Genomic DNA, 17,321 nt, shown 5'->3' with positions numbered 1-17,321 from the left:
ACCCTGTCTCTCAGGATGGGATCCACATCACCTGGCTTCAGTCTTCCTTCTGGAGTGTCTACTCTTCAGACTCCATCTCCAACCAGGAAAAAGAGACAAATCATCCCAGTGTTAGACAAAAGTCAAAGATGGCCTCATCTCCATGGGGCAAATCATTATTTCAGCTCGCTGCTGGTGACCATGAATTCCTCAGACACTTTTCAAAATAGATGCAGCCCCCTGAGAGTGGAATGTAAAGCCCTGGACCCTAAACTTGCCTTTCTGGATTAGCCCAGGCAGATCCTGTGGAAACACAGGAGCAGTGGTTGGGTCTCCAGGGATGTGCAGACCACAGGTTGGAAGATCTTACTGAGGGAGCCCAGGCAGCTTGTCTGAGCTACATGTCTTAATTTTAGGTGTCTAATGGTAAGTGAGATGAATCTGACACTTAGGAAGCTTTGGGGAAATGTTTCTGTCTTATTTTGTGTTTAGAAACTATAAAGGTATATAGTGAATGTTTAAAAAACAGGAATAACAGTAATAACAGTAATTAGAGGTGGGTGCAATTTTCCTTTATCTTTTAGCCGAGGCTGCTGGAAGAATTCCTGCTGTGCTGATATTTGGCAGGGACATGATGTGAGTACCTGCTTGTTTCTGAAAAATGCTGTTGGATTTTTAATGGCTATCAGCAGCACAACCTTGATTTTAAAATGTCATCCTAAATGTAGCAGTTCCATCCTCCTCTGCTGTGGCATGTGGGTGTTTGAGTAGGGATGAATCAGAAAGCAGAAAGAATTGCTGGTGCTTTCTGTGACTCCCAAGTTTTCCTTGAGGGCTTCCCACCCAGGAACTGGCTTGAATCTTTCATGGGTTGTGTTGCAAGTGTGACAGTCCCTGCTCCCCTGGTGCACTCCTGCTGCCACTCTCCCCCCTGTTAATGCCTGATTAGGTTTCTTGATGCAGAAGGGGTTTGTTAGACTTCTCCAGGAGCTGGTGTTCCACAGGTCACACTTTCTGTTTATGAAAAGCAGATAAAGAAAAATAGGTTTCCCAGCTTCTGCAGATGCAGCTTTTCCATTCTCTCTCTGTCTGGAAATGTTCCCCGGGCTTTGCTTTTGGAGCTGAAATCTGTGCTTGGCATTTGCAAGGTGGTGATTTGCTTTTGTAACTGGAGCAAAGTCTCATGTTTTTGAATCATGACTCAGTGAAACAAATCTACTTTTCTATTCTGAAATTATTCTAATAGCACTGTGAAACCTGGTGGGACTAGGAACAGCCAGAGTTTCAAGCATGACATTGCAGTGGGTGTGAGTCTCCCTGTGATCCAACATCTTCCCTTCCCTGTAGAGGACAGGGGGGGTTTGAGATGAGGCTTATCAGTGATGAGCAGATCAGGTGTATAAGAGCAAGATCTTCTAAGGTGGCACCTGGGGTGCCCTGTGAGTGAAAGGGGAGGGAGAGGATGGAAGGATTTGCTTGATGCAACACGCTGCCTTCCTCGGTGACGGGAGGAACAGATGGCAGGGTTAAAATAGGAGAGAGCATAGTGGAAATGCTGCTGGAAGGGAGAGAAGTGAAGTGCCTGTTCTCACACTTTGCTTTGTGTCTGGTGGAAGAGCTGGAGAGTGTGTGTGCTCCGCTGGCATTCCCAACAGGGACACACCAGGCAAAGGCTTGCTTTTCTTTTTTTTATTAAATATTATTAGCACTTGTCTTAAAGAAAAATCAACTCAAATAAGTAACAGTGGAAGATCTTAGCCTCAGGCCACCTTTTAAAGTCTCCAGATTATTAGTGGGATGTGTTGGATAGGCTGCCACTGGGGAATATGATCCTGGTGGACAGCAGGAAGGCTTTCTTGTGGTGCTTTCAGGCAGCTTTCTGCAGTGTGTTCCTGGGACCTAAGGTGTTTTAATAGGTTTTGTTAGGGTATTTGAGTGCATTTGCATGCTGTGAATTAGGCTTGGTGTGATGTGGCAGACCTCATGAGGCGGGCTGCCCTGCTGAGCTGCCCCACTGCCACCCTCACAGAAGGGTCTTGTTCAGGGTCCTGCAGCAGCAGCAGCAAAGGGTTCAGTAGGACCCTGGGTGTTGTTCACTTCCCATCCTAGGCTGGTTCAGTTTTGGAGCTGAGAGGCTGGAGACGTGCAGAGAAAAGGAGTGTGAGGAGGGGAAGAGCAGGGAAGCAGGAGCCCAGAGCTCACGCTTGCACCGGGTGCAGCTGCCAGTGCTCCTGGGAGCCCTTTGGTTTCCCCAGCTATAAATCAGGGGGTTCTGTGAAGCCTCTGTGATGAAAAACACTGGATGAGCTCAAGGACGTGGTATTAATCCTGCAGTATTGTTCTTGTTCCTTGCTGTGTTGTGATTTTTGAAAAGAAATCAACACCATTTTTGTGGGCTGTGACTAAAGTGGCATGGCAATAAATGAGTTCTGCTTGCACTCGTGGAGAATCACTCCCTTTTTCTTCATGCAGCTTCTGGTGAAGCAGACCCCATCCTCAGGCACCAGTATGCATTTGACCTTATGGTAAAGTAACAGGCTCTCAGAAATGCCCAGGGAGTGTTTTGCAAGCACAGCACAAATAGCATTTAAGGTTGATTTATGCCTCGAAATAAAGCACTGGTTTGGGTGATTGAGTGCTGGGGGGTGTTCCTGGGATGTCCTTCTCCATGCAGTGTGGAGCACTTGCTCATATCTGCCTGGAAGGATCACTCATTCAACACAGAGTGGGCTGCATGGGCCCATCCCTCACTGTCAGAGGGGAGAAGATGGGCCAGCCTTGATGGGGCTGCCTCATACCTTTCCCTCTGCTGGCTCTGCCAGTTCCGTGCTGACAGGGTGATGGCAATAGCCCCAAGAATCCCAAAACCTTTGTTTTTTCTTCATAAAATGGTTTGTGGGTCTTTGTTTGAGCTCGTGGGAGCTGAGCTGATATTCAAGGCTCTTGAGTGCTGCACCCCTGCCCTTGCCCTGGCATCACTGGGAGCTTTGGGGGCACAACCCCTCCAAGCCAACTGGGCCATCAGCAACAATGTTCCCATAGCTGGGGGTATGTGCTGGCACCAAAATAAAGCTCAGAGCATGAAGTCAAGGGTCAGGAGAAGAGAGGGGCTCTGGGGGTCCTCGGGAGGGGCTTGCTTTGCCATCTCCAGCCTGGTTTCATGGCACCTAGTTTTCTACAGATATAAATAGAGCCTTTTGGGTTGTTGGGGGTTTGTGTGTGTGTGTGTGTGTATGCATTCAACAGAACAATCTGGTGTGGTTGACTCTTGTTATGGAATCTCAGATTTTACTGTGCAGAGCTGGTATTCACTCTTCTAGGCTGGTCTGCCAACAGGTGAGGATGAGGAGGGGTCTCACTGCAGCTCCACTCAGTCCCTCCATTCACATCTCTCCTCTCTGGAGCTCTTGTGCTTTGGGCAGCTTCTGGGTTTGGCTGACTCCAATGAGCCGTGACCCCACCACCTGTACCCTGCAGCTGGGGTGCTGGGTCCTGGCTGTGGAGGCTTTCTGCACCCCTGCAAGCTGTCTTGCTGCAGCAGATTCACTATTTGTATTTTTATTTCATTACTTCTACAGCTCTTCCTAGAAATCTAATTATCCATCTGTTATGCTACATGACAGCACTGCAGCTTGTCTGATTTTAATTTTTTTTCCTGTTCCAAAATATTAGCTGCCTTGTCCTCGTCCTGACTGGGCTCAGGTGAGCCAGGTCTCCTCCCCATGGGATGCCTCTCAACCTTGGCCATGCCACCAGAAGTGTCTCTGTGCTTCCAGCTCCAACCTGTTGTGACTGCAGAGGGCCAGAAGCTCATGCTGGGTAATTCCCACTTCCATCAAGTACCTGAGAGCAGAGTTTTCCCTGATTAAACCCAATGTCACTGTGTCTCCAGGGAGCCCAGGGCTTGTGTGTAATGGGATATCATAGCCCTCCTGCTTTCAGCAGGGATGTTGCAGGGCTCATGAGAGGCTCAACTGTCTTATGCTGGTATCTGGGACACATGTAGATGGTCAGTGGCAAGCAAAGGTTCCCCCAGCTTTTCCCAGGCACTTTTCCATGCTATTTCTGCATCTCTGGGGTGACTCACACTCCCTTGGTTTATGTATCACATTAGCCCGTCAAAATCGCAGAATCACGTACTCACTTCCAACTTATTCTCTGCTGTTCTATTCTCCTCTTAGCAACAAATACTCAATAACCTAATAGCTCATTAAAAACCATGCTCCCATCTATGCAATCCATTATGCCACGTTGAGATGTGTTGCTCTCCCAGGGATCTGCTGCTCCCCCAGCACTGCGGTGAGTGCCTGGCTTGGTAGAAAGTGAGAAGGCAGCACCGCATTGAAGTGGAGATTTTCATCTTCTTGGGATTTTATTTTCTTTTTTTTTTATGTCTCTCCTATATTCTGGGCTTTTGAACATCTAACATCTCTTTTATGCTTCACATCTTTCATACGAAATTGTTGTATTGTGTTGCCTATTGAAACCTAGTTTTCCTTTTGTCAGGTTTCCCCCCTCACCCCTGCTTTCTTCTTCGCTGTATTTTGATCGGCACAACTACTTAGGGCTCCATTTTTCTGGGTGGTTTTTAATCTCCTTAAGTCCCAGCTCTGAAGGCCTTTTTCTGTGATAAACTCAGGTTTGAGAAGAGGTTTTCTAGGCCACTTCTGCATGCGAGCCACAGTGGGGACTTTGGGGGGGTGTCTGTGCTTCATCCTTCCTCCTTCTAACTCTGAATAGTCACAGGCAGCCTGGTTGGGCTTGGGGTTATTATATTATTACCTTGTACATCTCATATTGTGTGTGCAAGTGTCCTTTTCTATAACATGGGACTGTGCAATAATTGAAAACCTCTGTGTTAAATATGTATTTTTGTCAGGGTTTCAGTTCAGTGTCGTTCACTGGCATCCTGTGCCAGAGCCAGGGGGTGGGGTCTGCAGAAATGTTCCCCTTGAGTTGTCCCAGTTATCCTGCTCTTAAGAACAGAGTTTGGACAACTGGTGCCTACCTGGGAAGTCATGGGTTTGGAGCCAGCAGCTGCTCCACAGTCATTTCCAATGGGGATAGTTGATGCCATAGCCAGTGCTTGGAATGCAGTAGGGAAGGGTGTTCTCCCTATGTGTAATTTCTCACTTGGGACTGTTTTCATTGCTTTTTAAAAATCTTTTTTTCTTACACCTGCTATCTAAGATTCAGTTGTGCAAGTATGAAAGGGCTGCTGATCAGCCTGCCTGCTTTTTCTGCCCTTACTCACAGTCTCAGATTTGCAGTGTTAGTTCAGGCTGGAACCTTTAAAGGTTTGACACCGTAATGATCAGTTTTATCTCTCTATCTATTATTTGTCAGGTAATTTTAAGATTAATATACTTACAAGAGCTGTCAGAAATCCTCCAAATACAGAGTTCTCTGAAAAGGTCGTTGGCCTTTTCACATGTCACCCTGCTTGTATTGCTTCTTGTTTCCAGGCCTCCCAGAAACAACCTTTTCCATCACCTTTTAAATTCTCACCCAGGTGTGACAGTTTGAGAGGCACAAGAAGCCAGGCAAGGCCTGGAGCTGGGCTGCCATTGTGGACACGTGTCACTCCTGGGCACCTCAATCCTGCCAGCAGAGCGTTGCTCACTCTCATTTTCTTCATTAACAAGTTCTGGAGTGAAAACTGGGGAGGAGGAAAGGGAAGGGCAAGGTAAGCCATGCTGCCTTGCTGCCTGTTTCTGATCCTCAGGTTTTAGCACAAGCTAAACAGACTTTACTAAATTTTTTAGGCTGTTTCACAGACTTACAGACTTTGATCCCTGGCTTTGATTTCCCATGCGGCATCGCAGGCTGCTGGTTCTGATGAGAGAAGAGACCCATTAAGTCCTGTCTAGCCCCCTGATTATCATGACTTTTCACCATCACACCAGGCTTCCATCAGTGCCCCAGCTCTCCAGCCTCACCCCTCTGTACCATGGACAGGATCCTGGTGTAACTCCATGGCTGGTGGCTGTGAGTGGGTGTGCAGCCACCCCCTCAGCAGGACACACTCCAGTGGGGCAGGAGAAGTGCTGTGCTCAGCACCCTGCTCCTGCTGGGCACCTGTATCCCCTCCATTGTACTCCCCCATTCCCACCCCTTTTTGGTCTTTCCCTACCTGCCTTCAGCAGGATGCTCAGAATATGGAGGTGACCCCTTTTTTTTTCTGAGCATCTCGTGCAGTTTGTACTACAAGCAGGCCAAGAAATAAATATTCTATGTGTGTTCTTGCCAGAGCAGCAGAGACAAGGGCGTTTGCCAGCCTGCCCTGCTCTGTGCTTCTGAGTCCCCAGCTCCCTCTGCACCACTTGGCTTTCCTTTCCTTTTTTTTTTTTTTTTTTTTAAATTTAAATCTAATTTTGCTGCTGTATTGCAAGTTCCTGTCTAGCTCAGAAGCTGCTGCTGCCTCGGGGCCGTGTTGCTGCTTTTCAGTCTTCCCACGCCCCTCGCTTGTGCCGTCTGGAAGAACTTGGAAAAGTTTCTCCTAAATTAGTGCACGTGTGCTTGGGGTCATCCTGGGAGGAACAGCATAAGGGTGTCCTTTTATGGATAATACTCTTTAAAAATCCCTTCTTCAGCTGCTTCCATGTAATGAGTTTGCCAGTGAAAATGGCAGAGGAACCTGTGCTGGATCTTCAGGAGCAACAACTGCATCCCTGGTGCTGGTGCTGCTCCTTAGCATGCCCAAAAAACAACATCCAGGGAGGAATGGCAACCACCCTATGGGTAGGACTTACCAGCCCAACAGCGAGGTGTGGGGGAATTGTGAACAGCAGCACCTGAGGATGCTGTTTGGAGCACTCTGATCCCAGCTTGTGAGACTACGTCTCCTCCAAGAAGCCACCATCATAGCGGTGGGTTCTCTGGCCAGTCATACCCACCCTAAGTTCTTGCTGCTTCCACAAAGAGCTTTAATGGAGGAAAAAAAGAGGAAAAAAGGAATGTCCTGGCATGGCAGCTTATGGAAGGTGTTGGATCCCATCTCTGCCTTCCACCCAAGGCAGGTCCAAAAGAAGTATGGCCAGCAGATGAATAGGAGTGACTCTGCCCTGGTGAGACCCTACCTGGAGTTCTGTGTCCAGCTCTGGAGCCCTCAACACAAGAAGGACATGGACCTGTTGGAGTCAGTCCAGAGGAGGGCACAAAAATGATCAGAGAGCTGGAGCAGCTCTGCTTTGGAGATGGGCTGAGAGAGTTTGGGATGTTCAGCCTGGGAAGGAGAAGGCTCCAGGGAGATCTTGAAGCACTTTCCAATGCCTGAAGGGGCTCCAGAAAAGCTGACAAGGGCAGGGAGTGAGAGGACAAAGGGCAGTGGTCTTACACTAGAGCAGGGTAGATTTAGATTAGACATCAGGAAGAAGTTCTTTATGATGAGGGTGGTGAGATAGTGGCCCAGATTGCCCAGGGAGGTGTTGGAGGCCCCATCCTAGGAGATATTCAAGGTCAGGCTTGATGGGGCTCTGAGGAACCTGATCTAGTTAGAGGTCCCTGCTCACTGCGGGAGGATTAGACTAGAGGACCTTTAAAGGTCCTTTCCAACCCAACACATCCTATGATTCTATGACCTGCCACCAGTCCCCGGGGCACAGCGGCTGCTTCATTTCAGGTCTGCTCTCCTAGTGCTGCTCCCAGCCCGTCAGCCCTTGGGTTTGTTCCTTTTGCTCCCCTCTCCATGCGCTGTTGAGGCTGGCAGTGTTTTGGCAAACAAGCCTTGACTGCAATCATTCCTGGCCTCTTGTGGGAAGTTGTAACTCCAACGCAGTGAAACACGAACTGGCAGAAAATGGAGAGCTTCCTTCTGCTGCCGTGAGCTGCAGCAGGCAGGCTCAGATGGAGGTTTTCTCTTGGCTTTCCCTCCCCGCTTTTGTTTTCTCTCTGAAGCCATGGTCACCCTTCTCCAGCCACTGAGAGGGAAAAGCTGATGAAATGGCACTGAACACAGTATTCAGAGTGTGGTCTCGCCAATGCTAAATACAGAGGGATGATACCTCCCTGGTCCTGCTGGCCACACTGTTCCTAATACAGGCCAGGATGCCATTTGCCTTCTTGGACACCTGGGCACACTGCTGGCTCACATGCTGCCCCCTGTCAATCAGAAGCCCCAAGTCCCTTTTTGCTGGACAGCTTTCTAGCCACTAAAGAAGTTCAGGGACTTGTGCCCAAGAGCAAAGCCCACCTTTCAAGGGACAGAGCTTTCTCAGGAGCTGCTCTGAGATGATGGTGTGAGCACCTGCAGGCAGTAGGGATTCCAGGTAGTCTCTCCAAGCTCTTCACTCCTGCTCAACACATCTTGGCCAGTGTGAACACCAGCAGCTTGCCCATTAACTCCAGTCCATCCCAGTGCCCAGGTGGTTTCTTGCATGGCTTAATCACCATGAGCCTGTACCAGCCTTGTTTTTTGCTCTTCAGGGTCAGAATGAGAAGAGGGATGGCTGTGATGGACTTGGACCAAGTGGCTTGGAGGCACAGGGACCTCAGAGGTGTGGGTCAGATCTGGAAGGGATGCAGTGTGTCCTACCAGGACAAACCAGGCTGTGTTTAGCACACAGGGTTCTCTCTTGGGAAGCTGCTTGAACGTGAGCATGGGGGCTGTGTCAAGCCCCCATAGCTTTGTGGCTGTTCCTCACCAGGGCTTGAGGCTGGTTGGTCTCATCCACAGAGCACCCACATCTCTGCCATCACTGCAACATCAGCGGATGTTGTTTGTCATAAGCTGTCTCTCTCTCAGCCTCAGCATTTCATTTCAACAAATTTCCTTGCTGGAGCCACCACCCCCTTATCCATTAGCAGATCAGCACAGGTTGAATTTCCCATGCGAACACTCCACAGTCCGTCTCCTTGTATTTATTTTGTTCAGGCTGCTTTTCCCTGGGCTTGACAGTGTAATTTGTACAGATCTGTGCTGAGTTTTTCAAACCCTCAAACGAGTTTTTTTTGTTAGTGTGAAGCCTGGGCTATTGATGGTAGAGACAGTAACAACAGAAATATTGAGCAGTGAGCAGCACGCCCAGCATCCAGGAAGGCTTCCTAACCTCCAGAGGTGCTCCTTGGCAAAAACACCATGGTTCAGAGATTTTAATTAGATCAAATCCTCCAGGTGACCAACCAAGCACTAAAAAGGCATAACAGCTTTTCAGTTGCGTCCCTTGCTGTAAGAGTTTTTATTATTTATTTTGGATAAATGTGACAAAAGGACCTGGATATCCCAAACTTAATGTTTTCCTTGAATGGCACTAAGTGGTTTCCAGCATGGGAGAGTCTCCTTTCAATCCAGTCCTACTCAGAAAAGAGCCTGCCTGCAAATTGTTCTGCACTTACTCTGGTCTCCCTTTCCTGGTGTGACTTGCATGTGAAATTTGGTTGGGTTTTTGGATCAGAAGTTGTATTTTCTGATTGTCAGCTCCTCCTTGGGGTCTGGAAATGCAGCTGTGGTTTCTTCACCTCTTGTTTGCACCATTCCTGGAGCCCTAGTGTTGAAAACCTGCCTGACACTGTGGCCCATGGTGTGCCAGGCAGAACTGAACCTCAAAGGCGGAGATCAAAGCTGTCATGGTTGGGAAAACAGAGCTGGAAAAAACCTCTTCTTCCCCCTGCTGCCTGGTTTGCAGCAGAGCCTGGCATGGCAGGAGGGAGGTCTGCTCATCTTCTGTAGCAGCTGGGTGGGCTTTGGAGATGTGCAGGGCTTTGGTCATGGCCCTGGCAGCTGAGGGGGTATATTAGACAGATCTTCAGCCAACCCTGGATGCTCTGGGAAGTGTTTGTCTCCATCCCACGTTGTGCTCTTCCTGTCTTTGCCCTGGGAGAAATGGCTGAGGCTGGGCAGGGTGCTGTGATGCTGCAGCATCCCTGTGCCTGTGCCCATGCTGGAGGGGTCGTGGTTGTCCATGAGACTGCAGCTATGGCTGGAGGTGAGAGCAGTCTGGGGGGAAATTCCCTTGTGTCCTCTGGTTGCCTGGGAGCAGCTGAAGGTTTTGGGGATGATGTTGTGTTGACTCCTGACTTTCCAGAATTAGAGCCAGGCCACCAGAGGTGCCAACAGTGCCCTGCAGGAAGAGGGGATTGTCCATAAGGGTCATTTCCCACCATGCTGAGGTGGAAAATAACATCCTGTTGCTGCAGGAGGAGTCTCTGCTGCACCTGTTGACATGGTGAGAATGGCGGTAGACTCATCTTGGTCTGTGTATCAGATCCCACCTGGTCCCAGGCACTACCAGGTTTGCTCCCAGGGATGCTGGGGGCTGTGGGTGCAAGTGTGGACCATGCTGCAGAAGGATCTTCTGCAGGAGGATCCTGGAGCCCCTGGGTTCTTTCTTTCTCCTTTCTATCTTGTCTGGGCAGGTCACAGATGTCCCTTTCCTCGGAAGGGTGCCTGGGCTGTGGCTCTGTCTTGGCACCTGCAATAGCAGGCAGGTGAGGAAGGAGAAATCAAAGGTGACTTTCAGCTCCTCCCCTTTTCAGCCTTGAGGTCAGCCTAGTAATTGCAGTGAGTGACCCACACATGGATCTGCTGCCTCTGAGCTGTGGGTGACTCTGAACAGTGTGAGAAGCAAAGCCTGGATGGAGGAGGGAGGGTTGGAGAGATTGCCTGACACGTTGGCTGACACAGATGAGCTTTGTGTTTGGCTGTTTCTGGGAGTGACAGGTTTAATTCAAAGCTGCTCCCTGCCCGAGTACATTTGTCTTCTGTTTTTGTTGGTTGTTTTTTTCTATGACCCTGTCTGCTTCTGTCTTTGTTATTTCTTGGCCAATGCTTGGCATTGGCTGCTCCAGCAGCTTTCTGGTAGTGGTGAGAGCTGGGGGTGTTTCGCTGCAGCAGGGATACCTGACCTTTGTCTGACTGCAGTGCAATTGCTGCTTCAGAACAGAGCAAAGGCTGAAGAGCTGGAGCAATTCCTCAGAGCACGAGAGACCTGGGATCAGGGCTGTAGACAGGCAGTAAGTTGTGCTCTGACTGCAAAAACCGTGGCAGAGCAGGAGCCTGTAGCTTCTAACCTCTCCACCACCTCCAAAGACGTGCTAGAAGCAGGCTTCCAAATGTCTGTGTGGCTGAGGTGCTCCTGGCCAGGGGCAGCTGGGCAGCCAAGGCTTGGCTTTGTCTGCCTGTGTCTGGGGCAGCTGCTCACATCCAGACCTGAAAGTTTAGCCCAGTTCTTGCAGACAGAGGGATGGATTTAGCCATTTGTAGTCCTTGGAGCAAAGGGCTCGATGCCAGAGCTGTGTGGGTGGTGAGACCAGGTGTAATTTGTGATTCAGAGACTCTGGGACAAGCAGGACCTTCCTCCGGGGGAGCTGCAGCACAGGAGAGTTTCAATAAATCAGCACAGTTAACAGAAGCGTGGAGCAGGGGGAAGTGGGAGCTGGAATAAAAGGCTGTTGGCAGGAGTGCACAGCGGGAGGATTCACGGCTGCGAGGGGAAGGCAGGGGAGGGCTCCTTGCCAGGGGCAGGTGGGAAGGAGGTGGGCACGTGGTGGGGTGATGTGGATGGCCCGACGTGCCCTTTCCCAGCCCTGCTGTTCCTGGGCAGTGGTTGGGTGGCTCGCAGGGCTTCCCAGCTTCTCCATAACCACAGCTGGTGGGAGCTGGGGGGGTTGCTCTGGGGTCAGGCTGGGTGTGTCTGCTGCCAGGGGCTGTTTCAGGCAGACCTGGGGTCCCTTGCACCCTGCTGTGTCCCCCTCTGTTGGTGACCCTCCTTTGCTTTTGTCTCTGCAGCAACCCCAGGGTCCAGATTGAAGCGATCGAGGGCGGCGCGCTGCAGAAGCTGCTGGTTATTCTGGCTACAGAACAACCCCTGGCTGTCAAGAAGAAGGTGAGGACCTGGGGACACACCTCTGGGTAGAGCCATTTTTGTGCTGAGCTCAGTGCAAGAGCTCCTTGGGACGTGGCTGACAGGCCAAGACTCTGGGACCCTGTGCTGGGTCCCAGGGTGCTGGCCCACTCCGGCCACCCCAGGTTCTGGTGCTGTGGGTCCCAGCAGCGGCAGGGACAGCAGCTCTGCCAGCTGCAGGGGACAGGGCTTGCTGCTGCAGCTCCTCTGGCAGCAGAGGTGGGGGTCCCCGGGCAGGCATATACCCATGAGAGGGTAACAAACATGGGAGCTGACGTTTGGAAGCAGCTAATTGCTGGAGCCAGCCCCGTGTCCTGCCTGTGGCGGTGGCTTTGGAGCGAGCTGAGCAGCGCCGAGAGCCCCCAGCCAAATGTGCAGTGCTGTCCGTCGGGATGGGGGCTTCCTCACCACTCCCCCCCCCTGCTCCTTGCTGTACTCCCTGGAGCATGAGATCTTATTACCCTGGCTGCAGCGTGCCATGCCACCTCTGCTCACGGGCTGTAAAATCACCTGGCTGCTCCTGAGCACCCAGCCCCACTGTTTTAACACGCTGACCTCCTGCCAGAGGGGGGTTGGTGGGGGGAGGGGACCCTCAGCCCTTTCATGTGTCTTGATGGCACCTGGGGTTGTGTGAGCAGCAGTGTGCAGCCAGCCTGCTAACAGGCTCCACAAACACCTTCCCCTTCAGTCCATGGTAAGAGTCCTCTGGCAGGTGAAAGGCCCGGGAGGGGCTGGGTGAACCCCTTTGCCTTCAGTCACAGGTGGGAGGAGGTCCCAGCTGGAGAGGTACAGCACAGGATGCTCTGTGCTTGGAAATTGCTCCCAGGAGTGCCCATGGCTTGATCTGGAGTTTGTGGGTGGGAAGGGGTGGCTGATGGTTCAGCATCACATGAACTCCTGGGAGGTGCATGTGGGGCAGTTCTTTCCATCAAGCTTGAGTGATGGAGAAGAGTGAGAGGGATGAGCTCAGTAATGTCAGCATTTACAGTCTTATGAGAACCTCTGAAGATTGAACCCCCTTGTCCAGGAGGGCAGATGCTTTTATCTCTAGATCCCTTCCTAGGCCAGGATCCTGAGGACAGGTCAGTGCCACAGCCCCTTCCCACGTGGGGCTGCAGCTCACAACTCCCACTCGGGTGGGTTTTCTACCCTGCTGCTCGCAGCGGTGCCCGGCAGTGAGGCCAAGAGTGCATTTCTTCCCTCCCCTGTCCTTTGGCCTGTGCTTGGAGACAGAAACATCCTCTGATTCCAAGGACAGAAAGCAATGGGACTGGGGAGGACATGGCTGTCAGCTTGGATCAGTCTGAGGAGAGCTGGGGCCACGTGCTCCACCTTGCTGTGCGGAGGAGCCGGCCTGGCTGGCTGCAGCATCCCGGTCCCTGCCCCGGGCAGTGTCAGCCTGTCCCCTCCACAAACCACACTCATCAGAAGTAGACAAGTGTAAAATTCAGTGGTTGGCCCCTAATTGCCTCCTTGGTGTTAGCCCCATGCTGCTGGAGGCCCAGGAGGCAAGTGCAGCTGTGCTGGTGGCTTCTGCTGGCTGTGTGTGATGCTGCACCATGACAGACCCTGTCTGGGGGCCATGTCCTGGGAAACAGCATGATCTTGTCCTCCTGCCACGTGGGTGCAAGGGAGAGGGTGTTCCCCAGGTGTCCAAATAATTTTGAGGGGATCGGGCTCTGCTGAGGGGTGCTGGACCCCACTTTGCCCCATCCTGAGCCTGTAGCTGGGCTCTGTACTGGTGGGTGTAACTGGGAGGAGAAGCAATGGAGTTGGGTCCATTCGGGTGCTGGCCACAGGTCCCTCTGGGTTATTGTTCTCCTGAACACAGTGATACTCTGGGTTGGAGTTTGGGTGGCAGTCTGGAAGTCACCCAAGTTTGGGCAGCTGCTGGGGAGGGTTGAGATCAGGAGAAAAGGGGGCTCTTGGAGACACCCCTCAGTGAGGAAAGGTTTGAGTGCATCTGCTGGGGAGCTTAAGGATTCATATGGAGCTGGGGAGCTCCAACCAAATGGGCCGGATCATTTTTCTCTTGTACTGTGGGATTGCCACAAAGGGAGGTGGCAGCTGTGGCCACTGTGCTGATGGACCTCTCTCCCCACCAGGCTCTCTTCGCACTGTCTTCCATGCTGAGACACTTCCCCTACGCCCAGCAGCAGTTCCTCAAGCTGGGTGGCCTCCAGGTCCTCAGGAGCCTCTTCAGGCAGAAGGGGATGGAGACCCTCCATGTCCGTGTGGTGACACTCCTCTATGACCTCATCATGGAGAAGGTGAGGAGCTGGGAGGGATGGGACACAGCCAGGTTCTACCCCCCCTTAACGCCCTTGCTGAGCCAAAGGGAGTGTTGAGCATCCCCACAGGATGAGGAGGGGACAATCCAGCATCAGTGCTGCTCTGTGCTGTTGTGACAGGTCCCTTCCAGCCCACGGGCCACTGCTGTGGGGGAGGAGTGCCTGGGAGAGCCCAGAATGAGCTTAGACCTTCATTTTTCACTAATCCACCGTTGCTGTTTCCACCTGAGGGTGTTCAAGTAACAAAACAGCCAGGAAGGAGTAGGGAACCGAGGCACTGGACCATGGTGAGCTTGGCCTGGGGGACCAGCAAGGTGCTGATGAGCCAGCCACTTGCCAGGGGACCAGCCACCAGCCTGCTGCAGAGCCCTGGCTGTGGCCAAGCCCACAGCTTTCAGTGGTTTATTTCCCAAGACCTTGGATGCCTGCTGCAAATGTCAGGGCAAACACCATCTTTCCTTGCCAGCCTTTGTTGTTCAGCCTGTGCTAAACTCTTTACTCCAGAGAATGGAAATTAAATCCACTTTCACTCCATTTACAGCCAGTTTGCCCCACATGTTATTGCTGCCATAACACTTGGGTTTCAGGCACTGCCAAGCTACGTTTGTGTTTTCAAACAGTGGTTTCCAGGAGACTTTGTAAAGGTGCAAACTATTTTAGCAGGTCTGAAATCTGATCAGGTGCTGGTTCCAAGGAGCAGTGATCCTGCAGGGAGCATCCGTGGGCATTGCACCCCAGCTGCTCCCCTTCTCCCCTGCTGGGTGTGTCATGGCCACCCTGTCTGTTCCCTGCTCTGCCCTGCCTGGGGAGAGGCCACAGGCCCAGCAGGTTCTTGGGTTTATGTTAAAACCATGATTCCTTGCCTTTCTGCCTGGGAATGCCATGTATCAATCCCAGCCCCTTCATGGAGGAGATGGGAGAGGCCTGGGTGCCCAGTGGGGAGCAGGGGTGGCCCATTTGGGGTGGGCCAGGTGACAGTCAAACAGGTGGACTGGAAAATGGGGAGCTACCATCACAGCTCTGGCACTGACACACAAACTGCTGGGGCTCTGAGCAGCCCCTTTCTTCCCTTTTCACCCCAACTCCTTTGTGGCCCCTGGGGGGTGGCAGGCAGATCTTTGAGGGCAGTGGGAATGGGGAGGTCTCCTCAGGATTGTCCCTCCTTGTCCTCACTATGTTCTGTAAAGCAGTGGGATAAACAAGCAGGGCCTGTCTGGGGCCAGAGTCCATTGCCAAGCTGAGGGACAGGGTGGAGAAAATGCTGTGGGGGCCCTTGGGGACCCATGTGGCCTCAGGAAGGGGGTTGTCCCATCACCTCTCCTGGTGGCTTCTGGACACACTGGCTCCCTCCTCCCTTCCCCTGGGCTGTGGTTCTGCTCAACCAGCCTTGGCAGAAGCCCCTGCAGCACCACATCAGCAGTGTGAGGTGAGCAGTCTGCTTCTAGCTAATTAGTGAAGCATGGACACAGTAATTATCAGAGGGGGCCACCAGCCCAGGGAGCCCTCTGTGGGGGAGCAGAGCCACTCCACCAACCCAGCCTGGAAAGGTCTTGGGGTGGGGCAGGAGGTTTCCCTTCCTCACTGCTGGTCCCTGCTCACAGCAGGTCTCTTGGGCTGGGAAGGAGCCATCAGCCCTGGCCACCCCTGTGCTCATGGGGGCCTGTCTGCCCCCAGAACCATCACTGCAGTATTTAGGGGTTTCTAGACCTGTCTGAGAAGGTCAGGCCAAGGCTTGAGGAGTCACAGGTCTCTGTCTCTTCCATAGAGCAGCATGGAGCCAAGTGGTGACGTTTGTGAGGTGTTGAGGGACCATGTCTTGTAGCCTACAGATTTCACAGGTCTTCTGCTGAACTTCCTCCCCCTTGAGTCCCCTTTCCATGTGATGTGGAACCTCCTGGGCATCAAGAGTTTTCCAGGGTGGACAACCAGCTTCTGTGACCAACTTCATGCAGAGGCAACAGGGACACAACCTCATCTTGGTTTTCCATTTGAAAGTCACCTTCCAAGACAGGTGTTAGGGGACATGCATCCTATTCTCCAGCAAGGTGTCACCTCCTGACAGTGGTCACTCTCCAACAGGGATATTAATCCATGTTCCACCACTTCCTGCAGATGCTGCTTGAGGACTCACAGCACGGAGATCAAACGGAAGAGAAAATCCAGCAGTACCAGCAAGTGAAGCTGGTCCCGGCGGTGGTGGAGCAGGACTGGTGTGTGGTTGTTTCCAACCTGCTGGCCATGCCGGAGCACGACACGCGGGAGAAGGTCCTCAAGACAGTGGGAGTGCTGATGACCTTCTGCAAGGAGCTGTACCGGGAGGACCAGGCCCTCAGCAGCACCCTCAGCCTCCTGCGCAGCGAGTACGAGGAGCTGGCGGCGGAGGAGCAGCGGGAAGGCGACAAGGACGGCTATTTCGGGGAACTCCTTGGCTCAGTGAATTCCATCATTCAGGAATTAAGATGAAAGTAGTTGTGGGTTGAGTCCCATCACAGATGATTCGGGGCAACAGCCTGAGTTTTGCTGGCACCAGTGTAAATGCACCTTTGAATAAATTGGTGGACTAAAATGAGCTCCCACCAGCGGGCAAGTGGTGCCAACAGCTTTGTGCTCAAACCACGGGTGCCGGGGGCATGTTGTCTTTGGTGTGGGGAACTGCTGGAGAAACTGGGTATGTACCCGAGAGGGGATGAGGTGGAGTCTCAGCTTACCTTGCCTTGTGAATGTTCTTAGTCTGTCTGCAGGGCTGTTGAGGTGGGAAGAGCTGGGGGATGTGGGAGTGTCCTCGCTAGTGCCCGCAGCTCTGAGCTGCCTTGGGTCTTGCCTGGCTGAGCTGTGTTTGCTGCTGTGTCCTGCCCCTCAGCACCTGGGCTGTCTGCTGAGGATGGGTCTGTGCTTGGACCTGGAGGACTGAGCGAGGTTTCCTTGAAGCCTTGGTTGGAGGGGTTCTGTGGAGGTCCCTACTCCAGCCTTTGCTTGGAGGGCTATCCCTTGGATGAGTTAGTGTGGCTGTGACTACCTCCAAGCCACCCAGTTCCACCACCCCTCTGTGGAGGTGATGTAGCTCCACTGTGGCAGCTCTCCTGCAGCCCCTCTCTGCAGGTGGCCAGTCCCAGTGCTCTGGGGGTCAGACACCAATAGAGGCCCTGGTGTGGAACAGCCACGGAGCTGCTCCTGCCAGCACAGGAGCCAACCAGTGGTGAAACACTTTGCC

The 17,321-nt window shown here is 52.4% G+C and overlaps 1 protein-coding gene across 8 annotated transcripts in view; it reads left to right on the top strand.

The window, feature by feature from the left end:
- The window catches only part of SIL1 (SIL1 nucleotide exchange factor), a 93,963-nt gene extending 77,284 nt beyond the window's left edge, over nucleotides 1-16,679 (top strand). For 7 of the 8 annotated variants that reach the window (XM_051630781.1, XM_051630784.1, XM_051630780.1 and 4 more), the window contains 4 exons: nucleotides 5,492-5,665; nucleotides 11,705-11,801; nucleotides 13,925-14,089; nucleotides 16,223-16,679. In XM_051630781.1, coding sequence (XP_051486741.1) covers nucleotides 5,492-5,665; nucleotides 11,705-11,801; nucleotides 13,925-14,089; nucleotides 16,223-16,573 — 787 coding nt within the window. In that variant the 3' untranslated portion in view covers nucleotides 16,574-16,679. The remainder of the gene's footprint in view (nucleotides 1-5,491; nucleotides 5,666-11,704; nucleotides 11,802-13,924; nucleotides 14,090-16,222) is intronic. The other variant, XM_051630787.1, reaches the window with a different exon arrangement.
- The last annotated feature ends 642 nt before the right edge of the window (nucleotides 16,680-17,321 follow it).

This window comes from Apus apus, chromosome 13, assembly GCF_020740795.1.
Source record: "Apus apus isolate bApuApu2 chromosome 13, bApuApu2.pri.cur, whole genome shotgun sequence".
NCBI classification, from domain to species: domain Eukaryota; kingdom Metazoa; phylum Chordata; class Aves; order Apodiformes; family Apodidae; genus Apus; species Apus apus.
Note: the sequence above shows the minus strand (reverse complement) of the source record. Positions and strands in the feature narration are given on the sequence as shown.